The 22389-nt window shown below is 43.4% G+C and overlaps 1 protein-coding gene across 4 annotated transcripts in view; it reads right to left on the bottom strand.

Moving 5' to 3' along the window:
• The window catches only part of BCL2 (BCL2 apoptosis regulator), a 122525-nt gene extending 101560 nt beyond the window's left edge, over nucleotides 1-20965 (bottom strand). The window contains exons 1-3 of one of the 4 annotated variants that reach the window (XM_033154441.1): nucleotides 20840-20965; nucleotides 20143-20442; nucleotides 18256-19839 (exon numbers count right to left, since the gene is read on the bottom strand). In XM_033154441.1, the coding sequence (XP_033010332.1) occupies nucleotides 18602-19501 (900 nt within the window). In that variant the 5' untranslated portion in view covers nucleotides 19502-19839; nucleotides 20143-20442; nucleotides 20840-20965 and the 3' untranslated portion in view covers nucleotides 18256-18601. The other 3 variants (XM_033154440.1, XM_033154442.1, XM_033154439.1) reach the window with 3 other exon arrangements.
• Nucleotides 20966-22389: the final 1424 nt, after the last annotated feature.

Below are 22389 nucleotides of genomic sequence, written 5' to 3' on the forward strand. Positions count from 1 at the left end.
TTGGAATAATCTCAGAAGTGACCATGCCGCCTGCAGTACTACTGAGAAAAGAATGGAAATATAGGAAATGGAATTGTAAAACATGGATACTTTTTTGGGGTGGGTAGGGATGAACTAATGTCTACATAATTCAGAATTAATGATGGATACTGCCCTATTATATAAACACAGCGAAGAATCTTGTGAGGAATAAAGAAAAAGGACTGAATGTGGGTTTTTTAATAATAATAATAATAATAATAATAATAATAATAATATGGAGTTGTGAGGTTGGATTGGAGGAAGAGTAAGGCTAGTTCTTAGAATGAAAATTGGAGAACCACTTCTGGACCTCTTGGATGGAAATGAAAAAGAACAAACCAGAGATGCCAGGATTGAGCATTGGGAAAACATTAGCTAGCAGAGGGAGGAATAACTGGACACCATTGGATTGAACATTGGGTTATTATTGTGAGGACTCTTGCAGCTACAGTACAACTGACAGAAGGATAGTTGGAAGACCCTTTTACTTATATCTCTTCCTTTTTTCTTTATTCTGTTATTTCTGTTTGCTTGCTTCTCTTTTCACTCTCCTTTCTTTTGTTTTTTTACTGTATGTTGAAAGGCTTCAATAAAATTATAATAAAAATATAGTAAAAATTATTTGAAATTATAATACAAAGCAGGCAAAATCAAAATTAAGCCACACCTGACTAGCAACAGATTAGACTATAAATATCACACCATAAATGTCTGCTTTAATAATAAAACCCTCCTAAACAGTGGCTCCGCAGATCTTTAACCAGAACATCTAAAGGTAGGAATATAACATAAGAGAAAATTTCCATGTTACATTATCAGCTGTCAGAATCATTGGCGCTCCTTTTAATCTGCACCATAAATATAACACCCAAAGTGCTAACAGATGGGTCTTGTTTGTGGTTAAATTCTTGCGTTTGTTTCAAAGCACGGATGATAACTACAGACGAGGTCACTGGACATTATCAACTGTAGTTACAGTGGTACCTTGGGTTACAGACACTTCAGGTTACAGACTCCGCTAACCCAGAAATAGTACCTCGGGTTAAGAACTTTGCTTCAGGATGAGAACAGGAATCGCATGGTGGCGGCGCGGCAGCAGCGGGAGGCCCCATTAGCTAAAGTGGTACCTCAGGTTAAGAACAGTTTCAGGTTAAGAACGGACCTCCAGAACAAATTAAGTTCTTAACCCGAGGTACCACTGTATTCCCTCTTCCCAAGGAACCTCTATAACTATAATTCCGTGAGGGAGACTAGTAAAGATTTAGCAACATCCTCACTAAACTACAACTCCCAGGATTCTTTCGGGGCGGAAATGATGACAGTGAAACAAATATACACTCAATATAAATTCACAGTGTGGAATGTTGTTGTTGTTTTGTCCTAGTCCTTTAGATTTTCAAAGAGGATTAAGAAGCATAAGTGTTCTTTGCACTTGCAATCAAGGGTCTGAATTGGTCCTGAGTTATTATGACTAATCTTGTATGCATTAGAGTGGATCCAAATTATTTTTTGCACTACAAAGTCTTAGTATTTCAACAACCCCATTACACTCGAGATTAGGATTCTTCCCTTTTCCAGGGCTAAACGCAACAGAATGGCTGGGGAAACCCAGCCAGATGGGTGGGGTATAAATAATAATAATATATTATCATCATCATCAGCAGCTGATGCGCCAAGATTCAGGTAAAAGCAAAAGTGGCCTGTACCTTTGCTTTCTGCCACCTTGAAGTCTATGGCTTGAGAAGATCAGCGCATCCTGCTTTTCTAATCTGAAAACGGTGGGTGGGGACAGTACTGTTTGCAAAGAAAAAAAACCACCCAACAATATAATGAAAACCCATGAGGCATGTAACAGCCTACTTGCAGATGTTTCAAACCTTAAGTCTTGATTGTTTAAAATGTGTCTACGTTTCCCTTCACAATTTAATTTCCTGGCAAATGTTTAAACTCACTTTCGACCTGCATGTCAAACATTGCAGCATCCTGCTGCAAATGATTTTATGGAAATAGTACACTTTTATATGCCAATTCTGACCAAAATTGAACCAGGCAAAATGGAAATAATTCTGCTGGATAGGTGGGGATTACACGTGGTGCCTTTGTTTACGAACAGAGCAGCAGGATAAAAATAGACATCAGAATATTGTGAACAACATGTCATTGGGCCTCTATGCACAGTGGAAAGAACATGAAGGGTGTGCCTAAAATAAGAAAACAGCCTCTTTTAGAGGTAAAACAAAAAATATCCCCCAACTTTAAACAAATGACAGCCTGCTTGAGCTGGTATTTGCACACACCCCGAAAAACTTCAAGATAGTTCAGCAATTCAATCCATTCATGTTTACAGTTTATTGCTCTGCTCAGTAGAAGGATAAAACAAATTGCTCTGTTGCTTATCTATTCCCAGTTCTCACAGTTCATCCTACATGAATATTAAAGGATAATTTCTTTGCTCCATACTCTGAAATGCAAATCACCAAGTGCTTGCTTGTAATTTATCATATGAAAAACTCTGAACTTTGCAATACTTTGCTATTATCAATAATCAAGTCAAGAAGCAGATTCCTGCTATGCAGAGGGTTGGACTAGATGACCCTTGTGGTCCCTTCCAGCTCTATGTTTCTGTGAGTCTGTGAAAAAAGCACATCAAAGCATGGGTGCCATCCCTAAGGAGGCCCTTCCTTTCACTCTAGCAGTTGTCTTTATAGCAAATAGAAACAATGAGGGAATGCATGAAGTCATTCCTAGATTCTAAAACTGTCCAAAGCTTGAGCATTTTATGAGACAAACAGAAATACTGCGACATGTTCATGGAAAAAAATCTTTCAAGCAGAAAGACAAGAGTTCAAAAAACCAGATTAAGGAAAATTTATGTAACCACAATTTTTAGCTTTCCTTATACTTGCTTTTGGGGCCTTACGTGCATTCATTAAACACAGCCTTAAATATTGAACGGGCTTTAGAAAGAACTATTCTTATGAATCTCAAAACCTCTGGGGGAGCATTGAGGCACAGTTACGCAGTATTTAAAATATATACCACCAGCATGAGAATGCAGTTTAACTGTTTATAAGCTTATAAAGCCATGCAATTCTTTCCTCAATTATACTTTTATTCATTCTTTATATAAAAGCACAGTTCTATCTAATGGTCTTATAAATTCCCCCATCGCTGTAAAACTGTAGAGACATCGACTGAATAGGAGGAGGAAGGGGTGAGTGGGAATAAGAATTAGCACGGTCTAGCTAACATGGAATTCCCTGTAACATGGGATTGCTTTATATATTCAGTCCCTGACATGGTACAGTCTTCCCACGCGATGGTACTACTTTGAATCGTCTATACCTGCTTTGGTTTGAAATAAACTCTACATCAAACACATGAACCTCAGGAGATGCTTTACCATCACAAAAAGGTTTCATGTGGAGTACACTTTTGATTAGGTTAGTGCAGGGGTCAGCAACCTTTTTCAGCTGTGGGCCGGTCCAGCATCCCTCAGACCATGTGGTGGCCCAGACTATTTTTTGGGGGGGGTAATAAACGAATTCCTATGCCCCACAAATATCCCAGAGACATATTTTAAATAAAAACACACATTCTACTCATATAAAAACACCAGACAGGCCCCACAAATAACCCAGAGATGCATTTTAAATAAAAGGACACATTCTACTCATGTGAAAACACGCTTATTCCCGGACCGTCCGCAGGTCGGATTGAGAAGGCGATTGGGCCGCATCTGGCCCCCAGGCCTTAATTTGCCTACCCTTGGGTTAGTGCAAGAGAAGACTGTACCACATTCAAACAAATCAATAACCTTACAGAGTTTTTAAAAACCCCAAAGGCAAAGCCATCCATGAAAAGTGAGCAAACGGAATTCAATTCCAGCACCTTAACTATAGCCCCAAAACACCAGCAGCAATACAGTGCAATAGCAGAAAAGGGTAATGAAACCAATGCACCTGTACATTGACCATGGCAACTGGGCTCAAAGTTGGGGAGCACCCTAACTATTAGCATTCACCAACATCTGGCTTATATATATATTTCTGTAGACTGGACACCATAAAATCAGAAGTACAGTAGCACCTTGGCTTACGTAATCTTCTGGTTACATAAACTTCACGTTACGAAAGCAGCAAACCTGGAAGTATCGGACCGGGTTTCACCCTGTGCGCATGTGCATGACAGCGATCCTCGGGTTGCGGAAACCTCAGGAGCTGGCCGGACCTCTGGAACGGATCCCGTTCGCAACTGGAGGTACCACTGTACTGTTTTTTTAGACAGTATATTTATGTGCCCAAGAATCCTTCATCTGACACCTCATGAGTTATGTGGTTGCCCACGAGCATCATTTGTGGCAGGCTTATGATTTGGGGGTCAGTTTGTTTTTGCTTGCTTGTTTTATCGTTCTTTTTCTATCAGATGACAAAAACAATTTCTAGAAGAAAATCTCTGCACTTTTCTTCTTGGACACAGAAATGTAAGTTCCTCACAATTTATTTTTTTTAAAGAATAATGTTTTTCTGCTGGAAGTGTGAACTGTGACCCGAAACTATTACTGTGAGTGGGTGGGATGACACTTGGAAAACCCGTAGATACATAAAGATAAATAGCATCTGTTTTGACATGTTCCTGCCTTGTTTGCACTACACAGCAGTGGAGGAAAGTCATATGGATCTATCTCATGATCATGAAGTATGGGTAAAGGGTCATCAGCTGATTATTAAGGACAAGGGAGAAGACAACAAGCAGAGTTAAGTCTGGAACATAAAATGGGTTGGATACAGACTTTGCTCCTGCCAGAAAGAATATCTCCTTTGGGGATGCTTCTGCCAGTGGAAGGGATACTTCTTCCAATCACCCCTGCCCTCTCTGCAGTCCTGGCTTCACCAGCCACACTGTGCCAGAGGATTAGGAGGCAATCCAGAATTGTATGGGGATGATGCTGGAGGCTGCAAGGGGGGAAGGAATCAGCAAAACTCTGCTGGATTGAAAACCTTCTGTAGATAGTAAGAGTCTTTTCATACGCCGGCAGTGAAGTCTATATCCTGCCCAAAGCAATCTGAGTTATTCTATTAAAATTCCACAAGCAAATAATTAACAAGAGATAACAAACGATGCAACTTTTGCAATCCAACTACATGCCACAGGCCAATCCGTTCAAAATACTATTACTGTATATTCTCTCTTGATTGCTTTTCAGTATCACTAGCCTTAATTCTCATTGGGTGAGGTGCATTATGTAGTCATGTTTTAAAGTCTTCTCTGCAGTGGCACAGTGTTTGTGAAATTCCCTCCCCTTGAAAGCCCAGCTGGTCCAACAATTTGCTTGCCCGGGCAATTCAAATATTTTAGTTAGTAAGGAGGCAACCCTGTGGCAAGATGGGATGAACATGTAAGGATACAGGGGATCTCCAGTTCAGCCAGCTGACTCCCAGCTAAACCAGGGTTAAGTCCCTAACCCCAGCTCAGCCGAATATATGCCGGTGCAATTTGCTCAGCTAAGCTCAGCTTTATGCTGGCTGACTCAAGGCCAGTGTAAGTCCTAAAAGTCTCTTCTGGGGGTGTGGTTGGGCAGCACTACAGAGGGAGAATTTGGGCTGCATCCTAAGCTTGTTCAGCTCAGTCACACCACTTGGAAACCTGGTAGGATACTACAGTATTTTTAATGCCAGGCTTAGGTACAACAGCAGCAGCAGCAGCCCCACTGCTGAATAGGGTTTGGATCTGGTGCACTTTATGCTGGCTTAATTTATACCATCTTGCTTTACTCAAGCTTCTTTTGCTCCCTTAGTGTTCTGTGGCAGCTGTTACAATTGTTTGATGAAGGGTTTAGGGTTTTTATTACTGTGCATCATACAATTTTTGTTTTATTTTATGCATTATATAGATGAAGGGCAGGCAATAAATTTTTCAAAGAAATGACTAAATATTCTAATATAGTGTTGCGGATGGTTAAGTAGCTTGAGGTCCTTCTTCCTTTACATATTATTCCATTTCCAATGTCAAGGCCAGCGACAGATTCCCATTTAAGCAAAACAACGATCCATTCAAATACCATGAGCAGCTTTCCTCACTTGTAAAAGTGATCAGGCGTTGAAAAGTTGGCAGCACCGGGTTTTGCTTTTCATTCCAGAAGCTCAGAAACGTTGTTGCCTTGGTTTCATTCAGTCTAATTCTCAGGCTGCCTTTTTTTTACCCATCAGACTGTTTAAGCAGCCAGATTGCAAACCGGCAAAACATAAAAAGTAGGAAGTAATCAGAGTAGCTGCTTTCCATCTTTGTTTCATTCCATGGGCAGAATTTTTTACCCACTCACAACACAGCTGCATCCAAAGTTGACAATTTAAAAAAAAAAAGCAGAACACAACAGCTGGCGATGTTCCCTTCCACTTTTTCACTTCGTCACTATGTTATGGATTAACTTAAAGAAGTTAAAAGTTTAGTTGTGGCGTTTATATGCTACATTCTGCATTTGGTCAGCCCTGTTGCTAAAGGACAGTCCACTCCACCACCACTGTCCCATAGTTCAACCTTGGTCAGCCTGATGCCATCCAGTTGCTTTGGACAACAACTCCCTTCGGCCATGGGCTAGCCGGGATCGATCCGAGTTGTAGCCCAAAACATCTGGACTACTTTGATTATTTAATTTCCATATTTAAAAACATTTCTAAGTGGCGGACAAGTGACTGAAGCAACAACAGACTTAACTTAAAACAAAACATTACAAAAATACAGAGTTACATTTACAAATGTTACGCTAATACAAAGTTACTAAAATACCATCAATCAGTATCTATTCATTTCCCTTCCTGACATACCCTCCACCTCAGCCTCTGGGTTCTTAAGTCTCTAACTCTGGACTTGCTTTTTACGGGCAGACCCAAGGTGGATGGCGCTTCCTCAGGCTGCCAATAGGTGTGTCCCATTCAGCTGCTCTCTCCACACCCAGTTCCAGGTACAGCAGGTTTGTGGAGTTTCCTGGGTGGTCTAGAGGATGGGGAAAGGCTCCCCCTCCACTCACAGCTCTTTCTTCACCATCTATCTTCCTCCTCTAGCTCCTATACCCAGTAGGTATAGGGTTGCAACCATAAACACTTAGTGATCCACTGGTTTCTTATATTCCCTAAGGCAGAGGTTTTCAACCTGTGTGCCTTGGCACCCTTGGGTGATTGGGTCAGACATGATTGGTCAGAAGGAGGGCTCTCCTTCTCTCTCTCTCTTCACGTCAACTGTCCTGCCTGCATATCTGCAAATCTTTCTCTCTTGATCTGCCTGTCTCTTTTCTCCAGTCCGGCCTGAGTCTTGCTGCTCCTCCTGCTGCTCCCACTTACATGCACACCAAAAACTGCACCAGAAAGGGGGTGGTTATGGGCCAGAATGGGGGGCAAAGCAAGGTGGGGCCGGTGCAGAACAAGGGAATCCCTGCTTAAACGCATCCTGTAATGGAACCCCAGTGTACATGGTCAAGGGCACCAGCGTGGACTCAAAAAGGTTGAAAACAACTGCCCTAAGGTAAGGACTGCATGTTAAACTATCAAACACGTTTCCCAAACGCATGTATTTTGCTTAACAAAAAAATTAAGGAGAGGAGGGAATCTCAAGGGGGAAATCAGTTAGAAGGATTTGCAGGGGAGACCAGCAAGCTTCTGAATACATTGCTGCTGCCGTGAGTGCTGGAAGAAAGACCTGCTCCCTGCTGCAAAGCCCATTTCCACCTGGCCGAGGGGCGAGGCTCAGACTCACTTTGAACAGCTAAAAGAGGCTCCTGAGAGGCCACTGGAACATTGCTGGAGTAACTCTTAAAAGGTAAAGGGACCCCTGACAGTTAAGTCCAGTCGCAGATGACTCTGGGGTTGCGGCACTCATCTTGCTTTATTGGCCGAGGGAGTCGGCGTACAGCTTCTGGGTCATGTGGCCAGCATGACTAAGCCACTTCTGGAGAACCAAAGCAGCGCACGGAAACACCATTTACCTTCCTGCCAGAGTGGTACCTATTTATCTACTTGCACTTCATGCTTTCGAACTGCTACGTTTACAGGAGCAGGGACCAAGCAACAGGAGCTCACCCCATCGCGGGGATTCGAACCGCCAATCTTGTGATCAGCAAGCCCAAGAGGCTCAGTGGTTTAACCCACAGTGCCACCCGCATCCCACGGAATAACTCTTAGGTTGGGGCAATTGGCTAAAATATTTAAATGGTTCTAATTTTAGTTCCTCTATTTTGTTTTTGACCGGTTGGTGTTGGTTAAATGTTTAGTTAGACTGTTTGTTGTTTTTGTTTTTTTCTACTGATCTATTGGTTTGTTGCTTGTACAGGCTATTTTGTTTTTTTAATGTTTGATGTTTTGTTGTGTTTTTATATATGTTGTAAGCTGCCTAGAGGGGCTGGGGAAACCCAGTCAGATGGATGGGATATAAATTAAAACAACAACAACTATTATTATTATTATTATTATCCTATATTTCCAATTTCTTCACACCAAGCTATTTCTGGTCTCAAAGCCTGGTTAGAGGGAAACAATTTTTAAAAAACCAGCCTTATGTAGAAGCCAATTCCTAGGGAGATTTAACATTACAAGGGGTAAGAATAAGAAAGTGTTTGCTTTGTAACACGTAATTCTGCCCTCAGGTGCAACTAGTTTTCCTTGCATCATAGACTATAACTACACACTGCAAACCTTTTTATTTAAAATTTAGTAATTGTCACACTGGGTATCCTGTTAGACTGGTTAACTGTTAGTTACGGTACTCTATATAAACTTATTCTGAGTCATAACCCATCCATAGGGCTCAGAGTGGATAACAAGAACAAGGATTTAAATATTGTACCACACTCATTGAGATACATTTGATGTAAAATCCAGAGTTCCTGTAGTTTGCAATTTGTTAAAAAAAGAAAGAAAAGATGTTTGAATAATAGCAACTGTCTTTTGAGGGGTGGGGAAAACTTAGAAAGTGCTTCTCTTTCCTGACTTTGAGGTAAAGGTTTTCAACATATTAAAGGCACCACACACAAACCGGCAACTTGGCTATGTCACTCTCAGTAAAATCCCCAAAATTTCGGTTTCCAGTTGCAATGTTTCTGCCATCAACATGAAGACAATTATGATAAAGATTATCAACAGAAGGTCATTTGGTATATATTACTGCATAAGGAAGGCAGCTGAAAAACTTCAAAACTGTTCCCCATGTCAGCTAAAGGTAAAGGTAATGGTAAAGGGACCCCTGACACATTAGGTCCAGTCATGTCCGACTCTGGGGTTGCGGTGCTCATCTCGCGTTAATGGCCGAGGGAGCTGGCGGACAGCTTCTGGATCATGTGTCCAGCATGACTAAGCCGCTTCTGGTGAACCAGAGGAGCGCATGGAAACACCATTTACCTTCCCGCTGGAGCGGTACCTATTTATCTACTTGCACTTTGACGTGCTTTTGAACTGCTAGGTGGGCAGGAGCTGGGACCGAGCAACGGGAGCTCACCCCGTGGTGGGGATTCGAACCGCCAACCTTCTGATCAGCAAGCCCTAGGCTCTGTGGTTTAACCCACAGCGCCACCCACGTCCCTATCCCATGTCAGCTATGTGTTGGTAAATGTGTTATTTCTCTATGACCATTTATCTATGACTTACACTGTATGTTATTGCCCTGTAATGTGACTAGCCTTAGAAGATGTTCTCAATCAGAGATGAAAAACTCTCCCCACCCCTTAAGATCTAAGGCAGTACAGTTGTTTTCAAGGGAACAACTAGTTTAGGAAGGGTCTTTATGGCATGTGCATCTCCTCTGAGAGTATTTTCACCTCCCAAATTACACCCACAAAGGGGGAATGTGGTAGGGAGGGAGTAAGCTTTGATCAGAAACTGACAGTAAATAAATTTCTCATGTGAATAGCTTGGCTGAAATTGTTTCGGCCTTCACTGTTTGATTATTAACAATTCCGAGCAGGCAGATTTCTAAACATTTGTTTTTTAGGGTTGTCAGAGCAGCAGCCTGAAAACCCTTTTCCCCTTCAAAGCTGCCGACATGGCCACTGATGCGTTCGGTGGGAGGCAGGAGTCTTGGCTGCCACTGCTAAGCAAGAAGCTATGGAAGAGGAAGGCCCCAAGTCCTCACTGGACAGCACTGAGAGGCAGATAGGGATGGAGGAGAAAGATTCATACAGGTTTCAAATGGATTCATACAGGTATATAAAGGTTGGCACTTCCAACCTGCTCAGGCTTTGACTGCATCAGACTGCCTCTTCCACTGAGCACCTGCTTATGTCTGAGGTGCTCATGCATTTTCCTTTTGGGGTGTGGGTGTGTGCGTGTGCATGTGAATCCAGCTAATTCTACACAAAATTGTACGCAAAAAATACAAACTTTATACATACCTAAGATCCAAGTCCCATACTTTCTGCAGCATAATTTTATTAGTATACACGTGTGTCAGTATTTTTATACAGGTTTTGTACACAGTTGTATGCACCTGTTTATATGCTAGTCATTTTAGGAAACCCTAAAGGGAATGGATGTGTAATATGAAACATGCATGATGCTAGCATCCATCTGTCTCGAGAAACAATGGAGTGTGCCTCCAGGGGTGAAAATGAGTATAATTCTCTGCATCCTGAGCCACTCATCCCTCATCCCAGAGGATCTCACCATAGGATTGTCCCATTAGTGAACAGTAGAAAAAAATTCTATCATTGCTGTAGTCTAAAGCATCTCTATTGCTCCATTCGTGGACACCAGTTAAATATTATTATTTGTCTCACAGGTACACCTACATTACAAATATAAACTATTGTCCATATGGGATTCCTAAGAGAGAAGCTAGTTTCTGGAGACTGTTGAAAATGTTTTTTATCCTTAGCCCATTGGGGGAGTTATAATAATTAAAACAGATCTGAAACTGATTTAAAATATATATTGTATACACAGCCAGTCTTTTACAGCTAGCTTAATGTATACAACTGCAGAAACCTGAATCAATCTTAAGAATCATGACTTTGGTACTCTATTCAGCTAGTATGTTTAAATGTTCTTAAATAATACTGAAGCATTTGCCAATGGACTAGAGTAGATATGAGCTGAAACAAGTATTTCAAATAATTCAGATCACCTAGCCTTGATCCAGAGATATGTGTACTGTCTGTACGCTGCTATTTGCATGTCGCCATATAGGTCTAGTCTCTGAAACTTTTGGCATTTTAAAAAAAAATCCTGAACTCTTCAGATTCAGTGAAAATGAAGTTGTCTTGAACCATAAGTTGGATTCTGACTAACAGGGAAATCCTATACATGTCCATTCAGAAGTAAGTCTAGTTGGATGGCAATGATTCCCAAGTGAGGTTAGGATCACAGTCAAATAATTAATTCAACTTGGAAAAGTTGTCAAACTGTGTACACTTTCAGGAACCAAGTTCTAAAAATGAAATTGTTAATGAAATCAAAGGACAAATCTGTAATCCGTCACCAACACCATTCTGCATTTGCCAAGTATTCCTATGTGCTATTCCTGTGGTGGAGAAGATTTACAACATCGCACACCTCCATCTGTCATATTGTTATACACAGAATGAAAAACACTGTCCCAGAACTGCCCTCAGAAATATGTGTGCTGTGTTGCCAGTAAGCTCAACTCCCTTCTAATAGATATGGTATTTATTACTGTTTGGCCTGAGACCTCCAGAACCAGCATTTGCTGCATGGAGATATGAAGTGAAGCATAAACTTTCTTTTCCCATTTGTCTGAGATAAGGAGGATATGTAGAACAGTTCAGGTCCCAGCTTGCAGAAAACAAAGGGAGGAATTTGTCACTCAGGTTCAGTGCTTGATTGGTAAATGCCTACAAATAATTAGCAGACACTTTATGCCTGGGTGGCTAGATGCTCTTTAACCAAGCTCCTCTGTCCACTTTTCCTCTTGTTAAATAATCTACCTGAAAACAAGTATTTGCTTTCATGAGTAGCTTGCATTAAGCTGGAATTAATTTTTTTGAAACAGCATGCATAACCTTGTTCCCATTGCAAACAAAACACTTTCTTCTTCAATGAGAAAGGTTCACTGTCTGGTCAAATACACCAGGATGAACCCACTATAAGCAATGTGTTTTCCAACCACTGAGATGAATTCAAGAAAGAAAAAAAACATCCATGCCTTTTGAAACAAGACCTCAGGCCTAAGTCTCCTCTGCGGTATGCCAGTGTTAAACCTATTACAGTCCTAATCATACCTGACAGTTCTTTAAAACCTTATACAATTCACCTCTGAAAGAAAAGCTGATAATAATAAACAATAATAATATCATTCTGTTATTTTTGTACTGCTTTAGTTGTTCCTATTACATTTAGTAGCTCACCTTGAGATATGTACGTGGAAGGCGATTAATAAACAATGATAAGAGGAAGATAACGCTGCAAAGGCACCTGTATTTTCTTGAATTGTTAAAACACTTTCAAATGCATTGCAGGACTGCGTAACTTCAGATACAGGGTTCAAAGGAAAAGTGTATTAAAATATATATTCAGGTCTTTAAACTCAGCAGTCCCACACATTCTCATTCTCTCTCTCTCTCTCTCTCTCTCTCTGTGTGTGTGTGTGTGTGTGTGTGTGTGTGTGTACATACTTGTGTGCAATTATCTAGCTACAATCTAAGATGGGGGGAAAGAAGAGAGGGGAAAACTGATGTTACGGTTGCCGTTTCTGAAGGGTTTCTGGTGCTCTGTGACCACTGACATTTAGGAGACTGGAACTGCGTGCGTCAGTGACTAGAAAGCACAACAGAAAGTTGGAGAGCACATTAGGCAGTCAATCAACTGGAACAAAAAGAGAACTACAGTTTAGTAACAGCGGAATAAAAGCATGTAAAAACAGGCCAAACATAAAAGTCAGCAGGATCAGCATATGACTCTAAAAGGCACTTTTCCATCAGAGAGCTTCTCTCTCTCTCTCTCCCACCCACCCCCCACCCATAAGCACATCCGAGCACGACCGTTGCTTATAAAAATGCATTTATTTATTGAAAGCCTAATTCCCTTTGATCAGAATGAGCCAGCTTTCCCCAACATGGTGCCCTCCAGACGTTTTTTGGGCCACAAAATGTGGCAGCCAGAACAGACAGTTTACTCGCTGGAGCTGAAAAAATGGGATTGTGTGCCACCAGTCTTTAAAGCTCCGCACTGGTAGACAGTTTGCTACTGCACCGTTCTATATAAATCCCTACACAGCCCGGGGGGGGGGGGACTGTTTGAATGGAGTGCCTCTCTATTACCTGCTGACCCATACTGATCTATGGGAGACGATCTGCTTGTAGTTCCATTGACAGCTGTAGTTTACTGTCTGGCAGAACAGGTCCCTTTTTACTATGGCTGGACCTCCCAACCGGATGTGGAACTCCCTCCCACTGGAGATGCATCTGTCCCCAACATTATCTAGGTTAAAACACATTACAGTTTTTTCCTTCAAGGCTTTGGAGGTGGCCAATTTAAGAACTGGGCTTCCCCACCCCCACCTCGCTCCTAGGCTGCAGCTTATGGTATCTATTGGTTCTATGCCTTTTGCGTGATAATGCTGTGGTGTCAATAAATTGTTAATATCAATAAACTATTTGCGTGCTGCTGCCCTGGGAACCTTCAAACTGAACTGCAAAGGTTATGAATAATATGTAAATAATACAACTCGCATCAGCTGCAGCCACCATGGCCAATGATCAGAGATCATGGGACTTGTGGTCCGAGACATCTGAAACAGACTGGGGAAAACCAAGGCGGGGATTCCAATGGGCTGCAGAAGCTTCCTGCACTCAATCGGAAGCCGTGGAAGCTGCGTCAGACATTCGGTTTCTGAAAAACATTCACAAACCGGAACACTCATTTCCGGGTTTGTGGCATTCAGGAGCCGATTTGTTCAGGAGCCAAGCCTTTCAATAACCAAGGAACCACTGTACTATCTTCAAGTGGTTTACTAGTCACACTTTCTTCCCAGAAAACCTTGGAAGCAGTGATGTGAGATTTCTGGAAACTTCTGAATTGGATTTTTTTTACCCACCATACATAAATGTATAGGAAATCTTCTGGTGTTCTGGAGAATAATCTAATTTAGCAAGTGGAAGCTGCCAGACGTTTCTTAAAACCATACATTGTTCCTAACAAAACATACAAAACTTAAAATTTTCTATGGAAAAGCCCCACATCACTGTTAGAAAACTGCAGTTCGAAAGGATCTTTAACATTCTCAGCGCCTTCACCAACCTACAATTCCCAGGACTATTTTTTGGGGGGAACCTTACCTAAATTCCTGTAGATATATCTCTTCAACGTGCCGAAATTCTATTCCAAAAACAGAATAGATGGTGGCTCTGGACACAGTATAGATGTTGGCTTTGTTGCCTAACTTATTCCACCAAGTTGTTGCTTGGTAAAAGAACTTTGCATTCACCAAAGTGCTACAGAAAGCAAACAAGTGGTGACTCCACCAAAATCTGTAGAGGGCTTCTATTCAGTGTTCCAGCCAAGCCATTCCATCACCTGTTTCAGGTTTTACACACACACACACACCAACAGTTGGTCAACATACCTCAGCATGCCCAGCCCTCATTGGGTTGTCTTTGGGATTCTTCCCACCTGAGTTGTTTGGGAATTTTTAAGTTTGCAAGCCTTAGGGGTTCCTGCAAACCAGCTGGCATTGTCCTCTTGTGCATGGATGATGCTATTTAAGGAGCAGTGTTAAAGAACTGAGATGGCTATCAGTAGATAAAAAAGATACCCCAATGAGATCTGAAACCAATACCAATAACCAACACTATCTTGTTTCTGCTTGTGGGTTTCCCAGAGGAATCTGGCTTGTCACTGTGTGAAAAGTGTTGGACTCGATAGGCCTTTTGTCTGATCTGGCAGGGCTGTTTACTCACTAGTAGGTGTGTTTATAGTAAAGTATTAGGTACTGAGCATGCAGGTATCTTCTAGCTAAGAAATGTTCCGAAGACTATGCCAGGCAAAAACACACCCCCCCCCCAATGTAACAGGCTACTAATACAAATGTAGACTTGTCACTTAACTGCATAAATATGCTTAAATGTATTTCTGTGTTGGTTTTAAGGTTACTCCCCCCCCCTTTGGAACAGAAGAGCCACATGCTGGGCTCTGAAGAGCAGCACTCTGAGAGTTGCCGACATGCAGTATACTCAAGCATCTCCACACTTGAGTTGCAGAGGAAAGCACCTTCCAAGAAAAATACAAGTTTGCCCAAAGGTAATCACCTTTCAGATCAAGTCAGATTCCTAATTCATGAACAGCTTGTCTGCTTTCATCACTTCAAAAGAAAGTCACTCTCTATTATAAGCATATTTGGGGGGTAGGGGGAGGCGGTAGACACTGGAAATTAAAATGAAACTGTCCGGTTGGGAAATGTACATTTACTGAATACAGTGGTGCCTCGCAAGACGAAATTAATTCGTCCCGCAAGTCTTTTCGTCTTGCGGAAATTTCGTCTTGCGAAGCACGGTTTCCCATAGGAATGCATTGAAATTTAAACAATGCGTTCCTATGGGAAAAAAGTCCAAGCCTCCTGCCGGCGAGCGGGGAAAGCGAGCGGCAGAGCAAGCGGCAGAGCGACCGGTGAGCGGGGAGAGCAAGCGGGGGACACGATCCATAGCGGGGGAAGCCAGGAAAGCAAGCGGGGAGCAGGATCCACGGCGGGAGAAGCCAGGAAAGCAAGCGGGGGACACGATCCACGGCGGGAGAAGCCAGGAAAGCAAGCAGGGAGCAGGATCCACGGCGGGAGAAGCCATCGGAGCAAGCAGGGAACGCAGTGGGAAGGCAGAAAAGCAAGCGGGGGACACGATCCATAGCGGGGGAAGGCAGAAAAGCAAGCGGGGGACACGATCCACGGCGGGAGAAGCCAGGGGAGCAAGCGGGGAGCAGGAACCACGGCGGGAGAAGCCAGCGGAGCAAGCAGGGTGAGCGGCGGCAGCAGGAGAAAGCTGGGTGTGGGGAGCAGGGGCCGCAGTAAGGGAGAAGCCGTGGCTAAAATGGCGCCGGACCTACCTCCTCCCTCCCGGAGCGGTGAGTGTTCTGGGGTTTGCGGGGAGCAAAGGGCAGGCTCGGGAGCCGAGGGTAGGCTCGGCTGCTCCACCTTGGAACTTGTGAGCCTCTACGGTGGGAGGAGGCGAGCTGCCGCTTCCGGTTCCCGCCACTGCTGCCGCTCTCCTTGCAGCAGCAGGTTCCGGCTTTTTCTTAAAGTGGTACCGCGCAAGACGATTCGTTTTGCGAGTCACGGCCATTAAAAAATTCGTTTTGTGAATCACCTAAAAAATCGAAAAACCCTTTCGTCTAGCGGGTTTTTCGTCTTGCGAGGCATTCGTCTTGCGAGGTACCACTGTACAGGGAAAGCTACATATTAGTGCCTTGCAGTCCATATTAAGTTTCTACTGTGATTTATGTCTTGTTTGCAAGAGCAATACTGTGGTATTATAACTGGCATGCAAATCATTTGTGTTCTCATGTGCCACCCAGAAAGTGAGTCACATGTTTCTCTTTCCTCTGGTGAATAATAACCAGTTTGGGGTGGAAGGAAGAATAAAAAGAAGAACTGCTCTCTAGGAGAAAAGCAGTTCCAAAATGTAGAGTTGAGGTATACTAAATATAGCAGTTCTGGATACGTTTAATTTAAAGGATGCTCTTTATTCCAGAACACATCAACCTTCCTTGAATAAGGGGAGTTTATTTTGAAAGAAGGCATTTATTTCAAAATTAGGGCACAGTCCAACATGCATATATGTGTATCACTTGATTACTGTGCATCTGATGGCCGGCAGCTAAATGTGCGAACCAAAGAGAATTGTGTTTGAGGTGATGTGAGGAGACAGGGAAGCCTCCTCTCTGGTGGCCTCTTCACACATAAGAGTCACCACTTGATGTGCCAGAGCATATACATGCATCCTGATCCTAAATATGTGCACCAACTTTTCTTCCTGCAAATACATGGAACATCTCTAAAGAATGTGCATCCCATTAAGAGCTGTGAAGTTGCACTGAAGGCAATGTCCATCTGCTTTGCCCTAAATTCTGCTAAGAGGTACAAAATATGGGATTAGGTTGCTGGCACTGAAACAATCTATTGCGGTAAAAACTAAGGTGATGCATCCATTAGCAACAAGAGGTGGAGGGCAGATGTTGTGCAGGTCCAAAGAAAAAAACGGCAGAGATTTAAAAATTGATTTTCCTTCCTTTCCAAATACTTTGGTGTGAAGGCAGCCTTGTGAGTAATATGGAAGCTTACTACTCTCTAGACACAGTTGGATGAATAAAATAGGTCAATGTTAGGTTCTACTCTGTTTTAAAATGATTTATATTTCTTTTTAAAATAGGAGACATTTGCAGAGCATATATATCTTTGTCTCTCTCAACAACAGAAAATGGGGGTATATACTATTAACATGGCTTGACTTTTTATGAAGTGTAAGTTCATAAACAAAGTAAGCACACCCTTTGGGTCTCAGCCTCATACACAAAAGTTGCCCTTCCTTTCCCTCTGTGTTTCTAGTTTTACTTTGTCTACAACCCCATTCTTTCTACCATGAGGGCACCTCACTAGTGTCTGCAGCCCATCCCACTAGTTGGGAATCACTGGTTTAATCTAATGATGCAAAAAGATGAGACATACTGGTTAACTGATTCATAAAACAATTATGTGCGCAACACTGCGCAGAGATGCTTGTTCGAGACAGAAAAGGTTTAGGGCACAAAGTTAAAAACAGGTGAATAGACAGCATATGATCTTCATATGGCAGAGTTCACCCTTCCAGAACAATTCCACTTTCTCTGCCATCACTAATTTCTATACGCAGATTTCAATTTCTTTAAGAACCACACTCAATCACAACCAAAGTCCTACACTTTCCAAGAACTGGTGGCGGCAAAAACCTATTTGCAGATTTCCTAAAAGGTGTTCATTTCTTCTTTCCCCTTCAAAGAACTCTAGAGAATATTTTTTAAAAAGAAAATAAACAAAAAACTTATTTTGTTGTATCAGCTGCTATAAATATATATGTAAATATATCTGCTTTCCTTCTTGTAAAAAAAACAAAACTTTACCCATTAATACAAGTATCACCTGCTTAACCTGATTGTGCACCATATGCAAAGACATCCATGTAGAATTTCATTTTTCTCCCAAATAGAAAGATAAACAGAAACAATGGAAATGTTGTGAGGGGTACCTGCAAGGGTTTTGGCGTGAGCGCGCACACACACACACTTGTGCAAGCCATGGTCTAAAATATACAAGGTGCAGATAATGAGGATTCCACTGTGCTATGTAGTCATAATACAGTTTCAGTAGCATTTTTCCTCTTCAAGCACAACCAAGAAATAGGCCACACATGACGTGAATTAGCTGCCCCCCTCATCATTAGTTTTCCTCTCTCATGCTTAAACTGTGACCTCATTTTACCAGCAAATTTCACACAACCTATGAATGACATCAGCGATTAAACCTTGATTGAAACAAGATGGGGAGTTCTCACTGTAACCTGAGAGAGAGAGAGAAGCGCAACACAGTCACCGACAAGCTAGAGAGATTTATGGGAACTTTATCACTGCTGAAACACCTCACTTTTTAAACATCTACTTTTAACACGGCAACTGACTTTAAAGTCTGGCGCACTGGAGATAGGAATGATGCAGTGTAGGTCCTCTTCTATCGAACACCTGGCAGGTCTATGGTAAGCAGTTATCACATTTTGGACCAGGATAAGCAAATTGCCAGAAACAATTAAGTACCGGAGTCCATGAATTCTACTGGTGACAACCACGCTTGGAAAACAGCTAACCAGGCAAGCTAGCTTTGACCCCCCCATTGCAAACACATAGGTAAGGTGTAATATTGAAATAGTGGTAACTAATGCATTTGAAAATGGAAACAGAGAAAAACATACCCAGCCTCCATTGTCCTGGATCCAGTTGTCCAGGTGCCTGTTCAGGTACTCAGTCATCCACACTGTGATATTGTCCACAAGGGGCGACATCTCCCGACTTACGCTCTCCACGCACATCATGCCACCAAACTCAAAGAACGCCACAATCCTCCCCCAGTTCACCCCGTCTCGGAAGAGCTCTTCAACAACTGCCGCAAAGCGAGCTCTGGCAGTGACCGGGGTCAAGTGCAGCTGTCCCGACATCTGAGCAAAGTCCCTCCTGTAACGCCGCGAAAACTCATCCCCGGCTTGACGTAAAGTCGTGTGGACAACCTGTGGCACAGGGTGCGGTCCCTCAGCCGGGGCGACGTTACTTACAGGCAGCTCGGAAGGATGAGATGCCAGCCTAGCAAGGTTAGGGAAGGTCTCTGCAGCAGCAGGAGGAGAAGGAGGAGGAGAAAGGTCTTCTCTGTCTTCACTGGCAACCCAGTCATATCCTTTCTGCGACAGCTTGTAATGTATGTACCTCTGCACTATCTCTCTTGTGTCGTAACCTCTTATCCCAGTATGAGCCATCATTTATAACAAGGAGTAGGGGAAAGGAGTGGAAAAAAGAAATGCAGAAGCTGATGGAGTGTGTCCCCCCTCCCGCCCCCCAAAAAATAAAGCAGCCAGTAATAGTAAGTGCCAGTGTTTATATATAATCCAGTTGTTTTATTCTATGCAGTTCCATTGGTTGAGGTGTGGGGGAGTCCTCAGGGTCTCAAAGGTATTTCCGCCTTCCCAGTGTTTCCCTCCTCAGTTTGCAACGCACGGTGGAAACCGGATTTAAAATGCAGCCAATACTGTATTCCACATGTAATATTTATTATAAAGCATATTTGCAGAGATGTTCCGTCCTCTGTGTTGCAATGCATCTGAAATAAGAAAATCAGATGCTTATTCAAAGTCAGGTGCATTTCCACCCCACACCCTGCTATAGACTACACATGAATGAAGGAGCCTGCTGGGCACACATTCCAAAAAAACAACAGTCCTGCCATCCAGTATGTGATTTACTAAGCAAAGCAACCTCTAATGCAAATTCATGCAAAGCACATTCAACTAAAGACCCTCAACCAGTGCTTAAAGGGGGGGGGGTGAACCAACCACCACCACCATGAAATGAAATAAAGTTAGTTACCCAAAGCAAATTGCCCGTGCAAACAAAAAACACTTACTTGAATTAAATCTACTTTTCTGTCAAGTGTCCTTGCAGGGAAAATAAATAAATAAATCCAAACTGTCGCAGATCCTCTAAAAGATGAAACTCAATACTGTAGTTTCTTTGATGATTCCAAAAAGCGGGGGGGGGGGGGGGGAAGAGTGTGGAAGATCTTCAGATACCGTTGAGTTACTATGATTTCCAGAAAGACTCACAAGGCTCCCGTTTGAATGACATTTCCAAAGCTATGCCCAAGTCTCAGCAATCCCTGCCGCTGAACTTCAGGAAAAGCCCCAGGGCGAAAACGAGGAAATTTCTGAAAAGCATCATAAAAAAAACAGTCATGTTTAAATCCCTGCTGTTTAGATTTCTTTAAAAAATAAAAAAAATGTTTCATTCAGACGCGGATCTACCTCCACTTAGATGCCACACACACACACGCAAATCTGGAATGAACCACCTTTTCTATTGCTAAACTCCGCATGGGGAGAGGGCGCCGGGATAAAATACAGTACCCCCCCCCCTCGAAAAAAAGCACAGGTTTTTTTGTGTTGCCCGCGCGTGTGTGTAATATATAGGAGAAGAGGAAGAGATCCCAGGAGGCAAAGGGGCGTGCCTCAGACGTATTAATTGATCCTGGCCACCCCCCACCCCACCCCCCACTGCCCTCGCTACCCCGGGCAGCCGTGCAATGCTTCCCAGTCACGAGGCACCTCCTCCTTCTCCAGCGAGGGCTGCAGATTGGATGCGCTGGCTGAGCTGCGTTCGGCTCGGCGCTCCGGCGGCTGTTGGGGAGGTCCCGGGGGCAGGGGAAGCGCACTCAATGCAGGAGCACAAGGGGGCGGGGAGTCGAGGCGAGCCGCTCTCACGCTCCGGGGCTCAGCAAATGGGGCGGCTTTCCTCTGGCCCCACCTCGCCGTTCATTCAAGAAAAGGGGGGGGGAGAGAGAGAGAGAGAAGGCAAAAAACAAACAAACACACAAAAAAGCAAACAAACCCATTTTCTCCTTGTTTGCACTCGCTCGCCTTGCTCTCCTCTTCCGACTTGCGTCTTGCTTTTGCACCCGCATTTCGGGTGCACTGAGGGTGGGTGTGGTCCACGGTGGGGGGAAAGCGGCAAACCTGCTTTTTCCCGCGCGCACTCGCTGGAGGTTTTCCTTTCTTTCCTCTCTCCTTCCCCGCCATTCATCATTTTTCTTCTTTTGTTTTCATGGGCTTTTAAAAAAATTTTTAGGTTATTAAACGGCTCGTCCCGTGCTCTAAGGCGCCGTTAAGAGCCATTTTGAGAGAGAAATAGGGCTTCTAATCACTTTTTTTTCCCGACTGAAGGGGGGGGGGAAGCGCCTTGCAATAAAACACTCTTACAGATGGGGAAACTGAGGCAGCAAAAGGATAGGAAGCCACCCAGAAAGCCCATGCATGAGGTGGAACTGAACAAAAATAATATAAAATTCAGCGTTGTGAAAACCGCTGACACACGGACAGAAGGGAAACAGGATGGTGTACCCTTTTCCTCCCCTTATTTTTTATTTGTTTTAGGGGGGGAAGAGAGGGAAGGACGTGAAACTGGATTTCTCCCTTCTGCCTTGATTTAGGGGAATTGCTTTGTGCATTAAAAAAAAAAAGAGGGACTTTTTTTTTAAAGTCCACCCACGGCCCGAGGAAATGCTTCTTGCAAGTTCGAAGCTTGCAAGTCGTTTCGGCCGATTTTAAAAGCAACCGCGTCACCTACAGCTTCATTCTGCAAGATCTCATGCCACGGGGGGTGGAGGGGCGAGGAGCCCGGGTTTTTTTAGCCCGTTTCCCGCCAAGAGCCTTCGGGCATCCCCCGGCTCCCCACGTAGAATTGAGAACAGGGTTGTTGTTTTTAAATAAAAAACTTCCCTCTTAGGTGGTCAAAATTGAAGGGACCACCAGGCCATTCATTGCCCGGGTGATGCGTGTGAGAGAGAGCGTGTCTGAGGGAGGCTTATGTGCAGTTCTCCAGAAGTCGTGGCGTGTGTGGTTATTAAAAAGAAAAAAAGCGGGGGGTGGGCTTACACTTCTGGCGGCAAATTCCCATCGAAACCCCTAAGCTGCCCCCCCCCACTTGTAACTTAGGCGGCTCCACGCGAGCCTCTGGAGCAATTTCCGCGCTCTGCATCCTGACGACGATTTATTCCCGCCTCTCGGAGGCGCCACTCGAGGGCTCTTGGCGCTATGGTGAAGGGAAGGGAAGCGGCTCAAAAGTCCCGTCCCCTTCTTCATCCGGCGTGAGAGTCGGC

Source organism: Lacerta agilis, chromosome 7 (genome assembly GCF_009819535.1).
Source record: "Lacerta agilis isolate rLacAgi1 chromosome 7, rLacAgi1.pri, whole genome shotgun sequence".
In the NCBI taxonomy this organism is placed as follows: Eukaryota; Metazoa; Chordata; class Lepidosauria; order Squamata; family Lacertidae; genus Lacerta; species Lacerta agilis.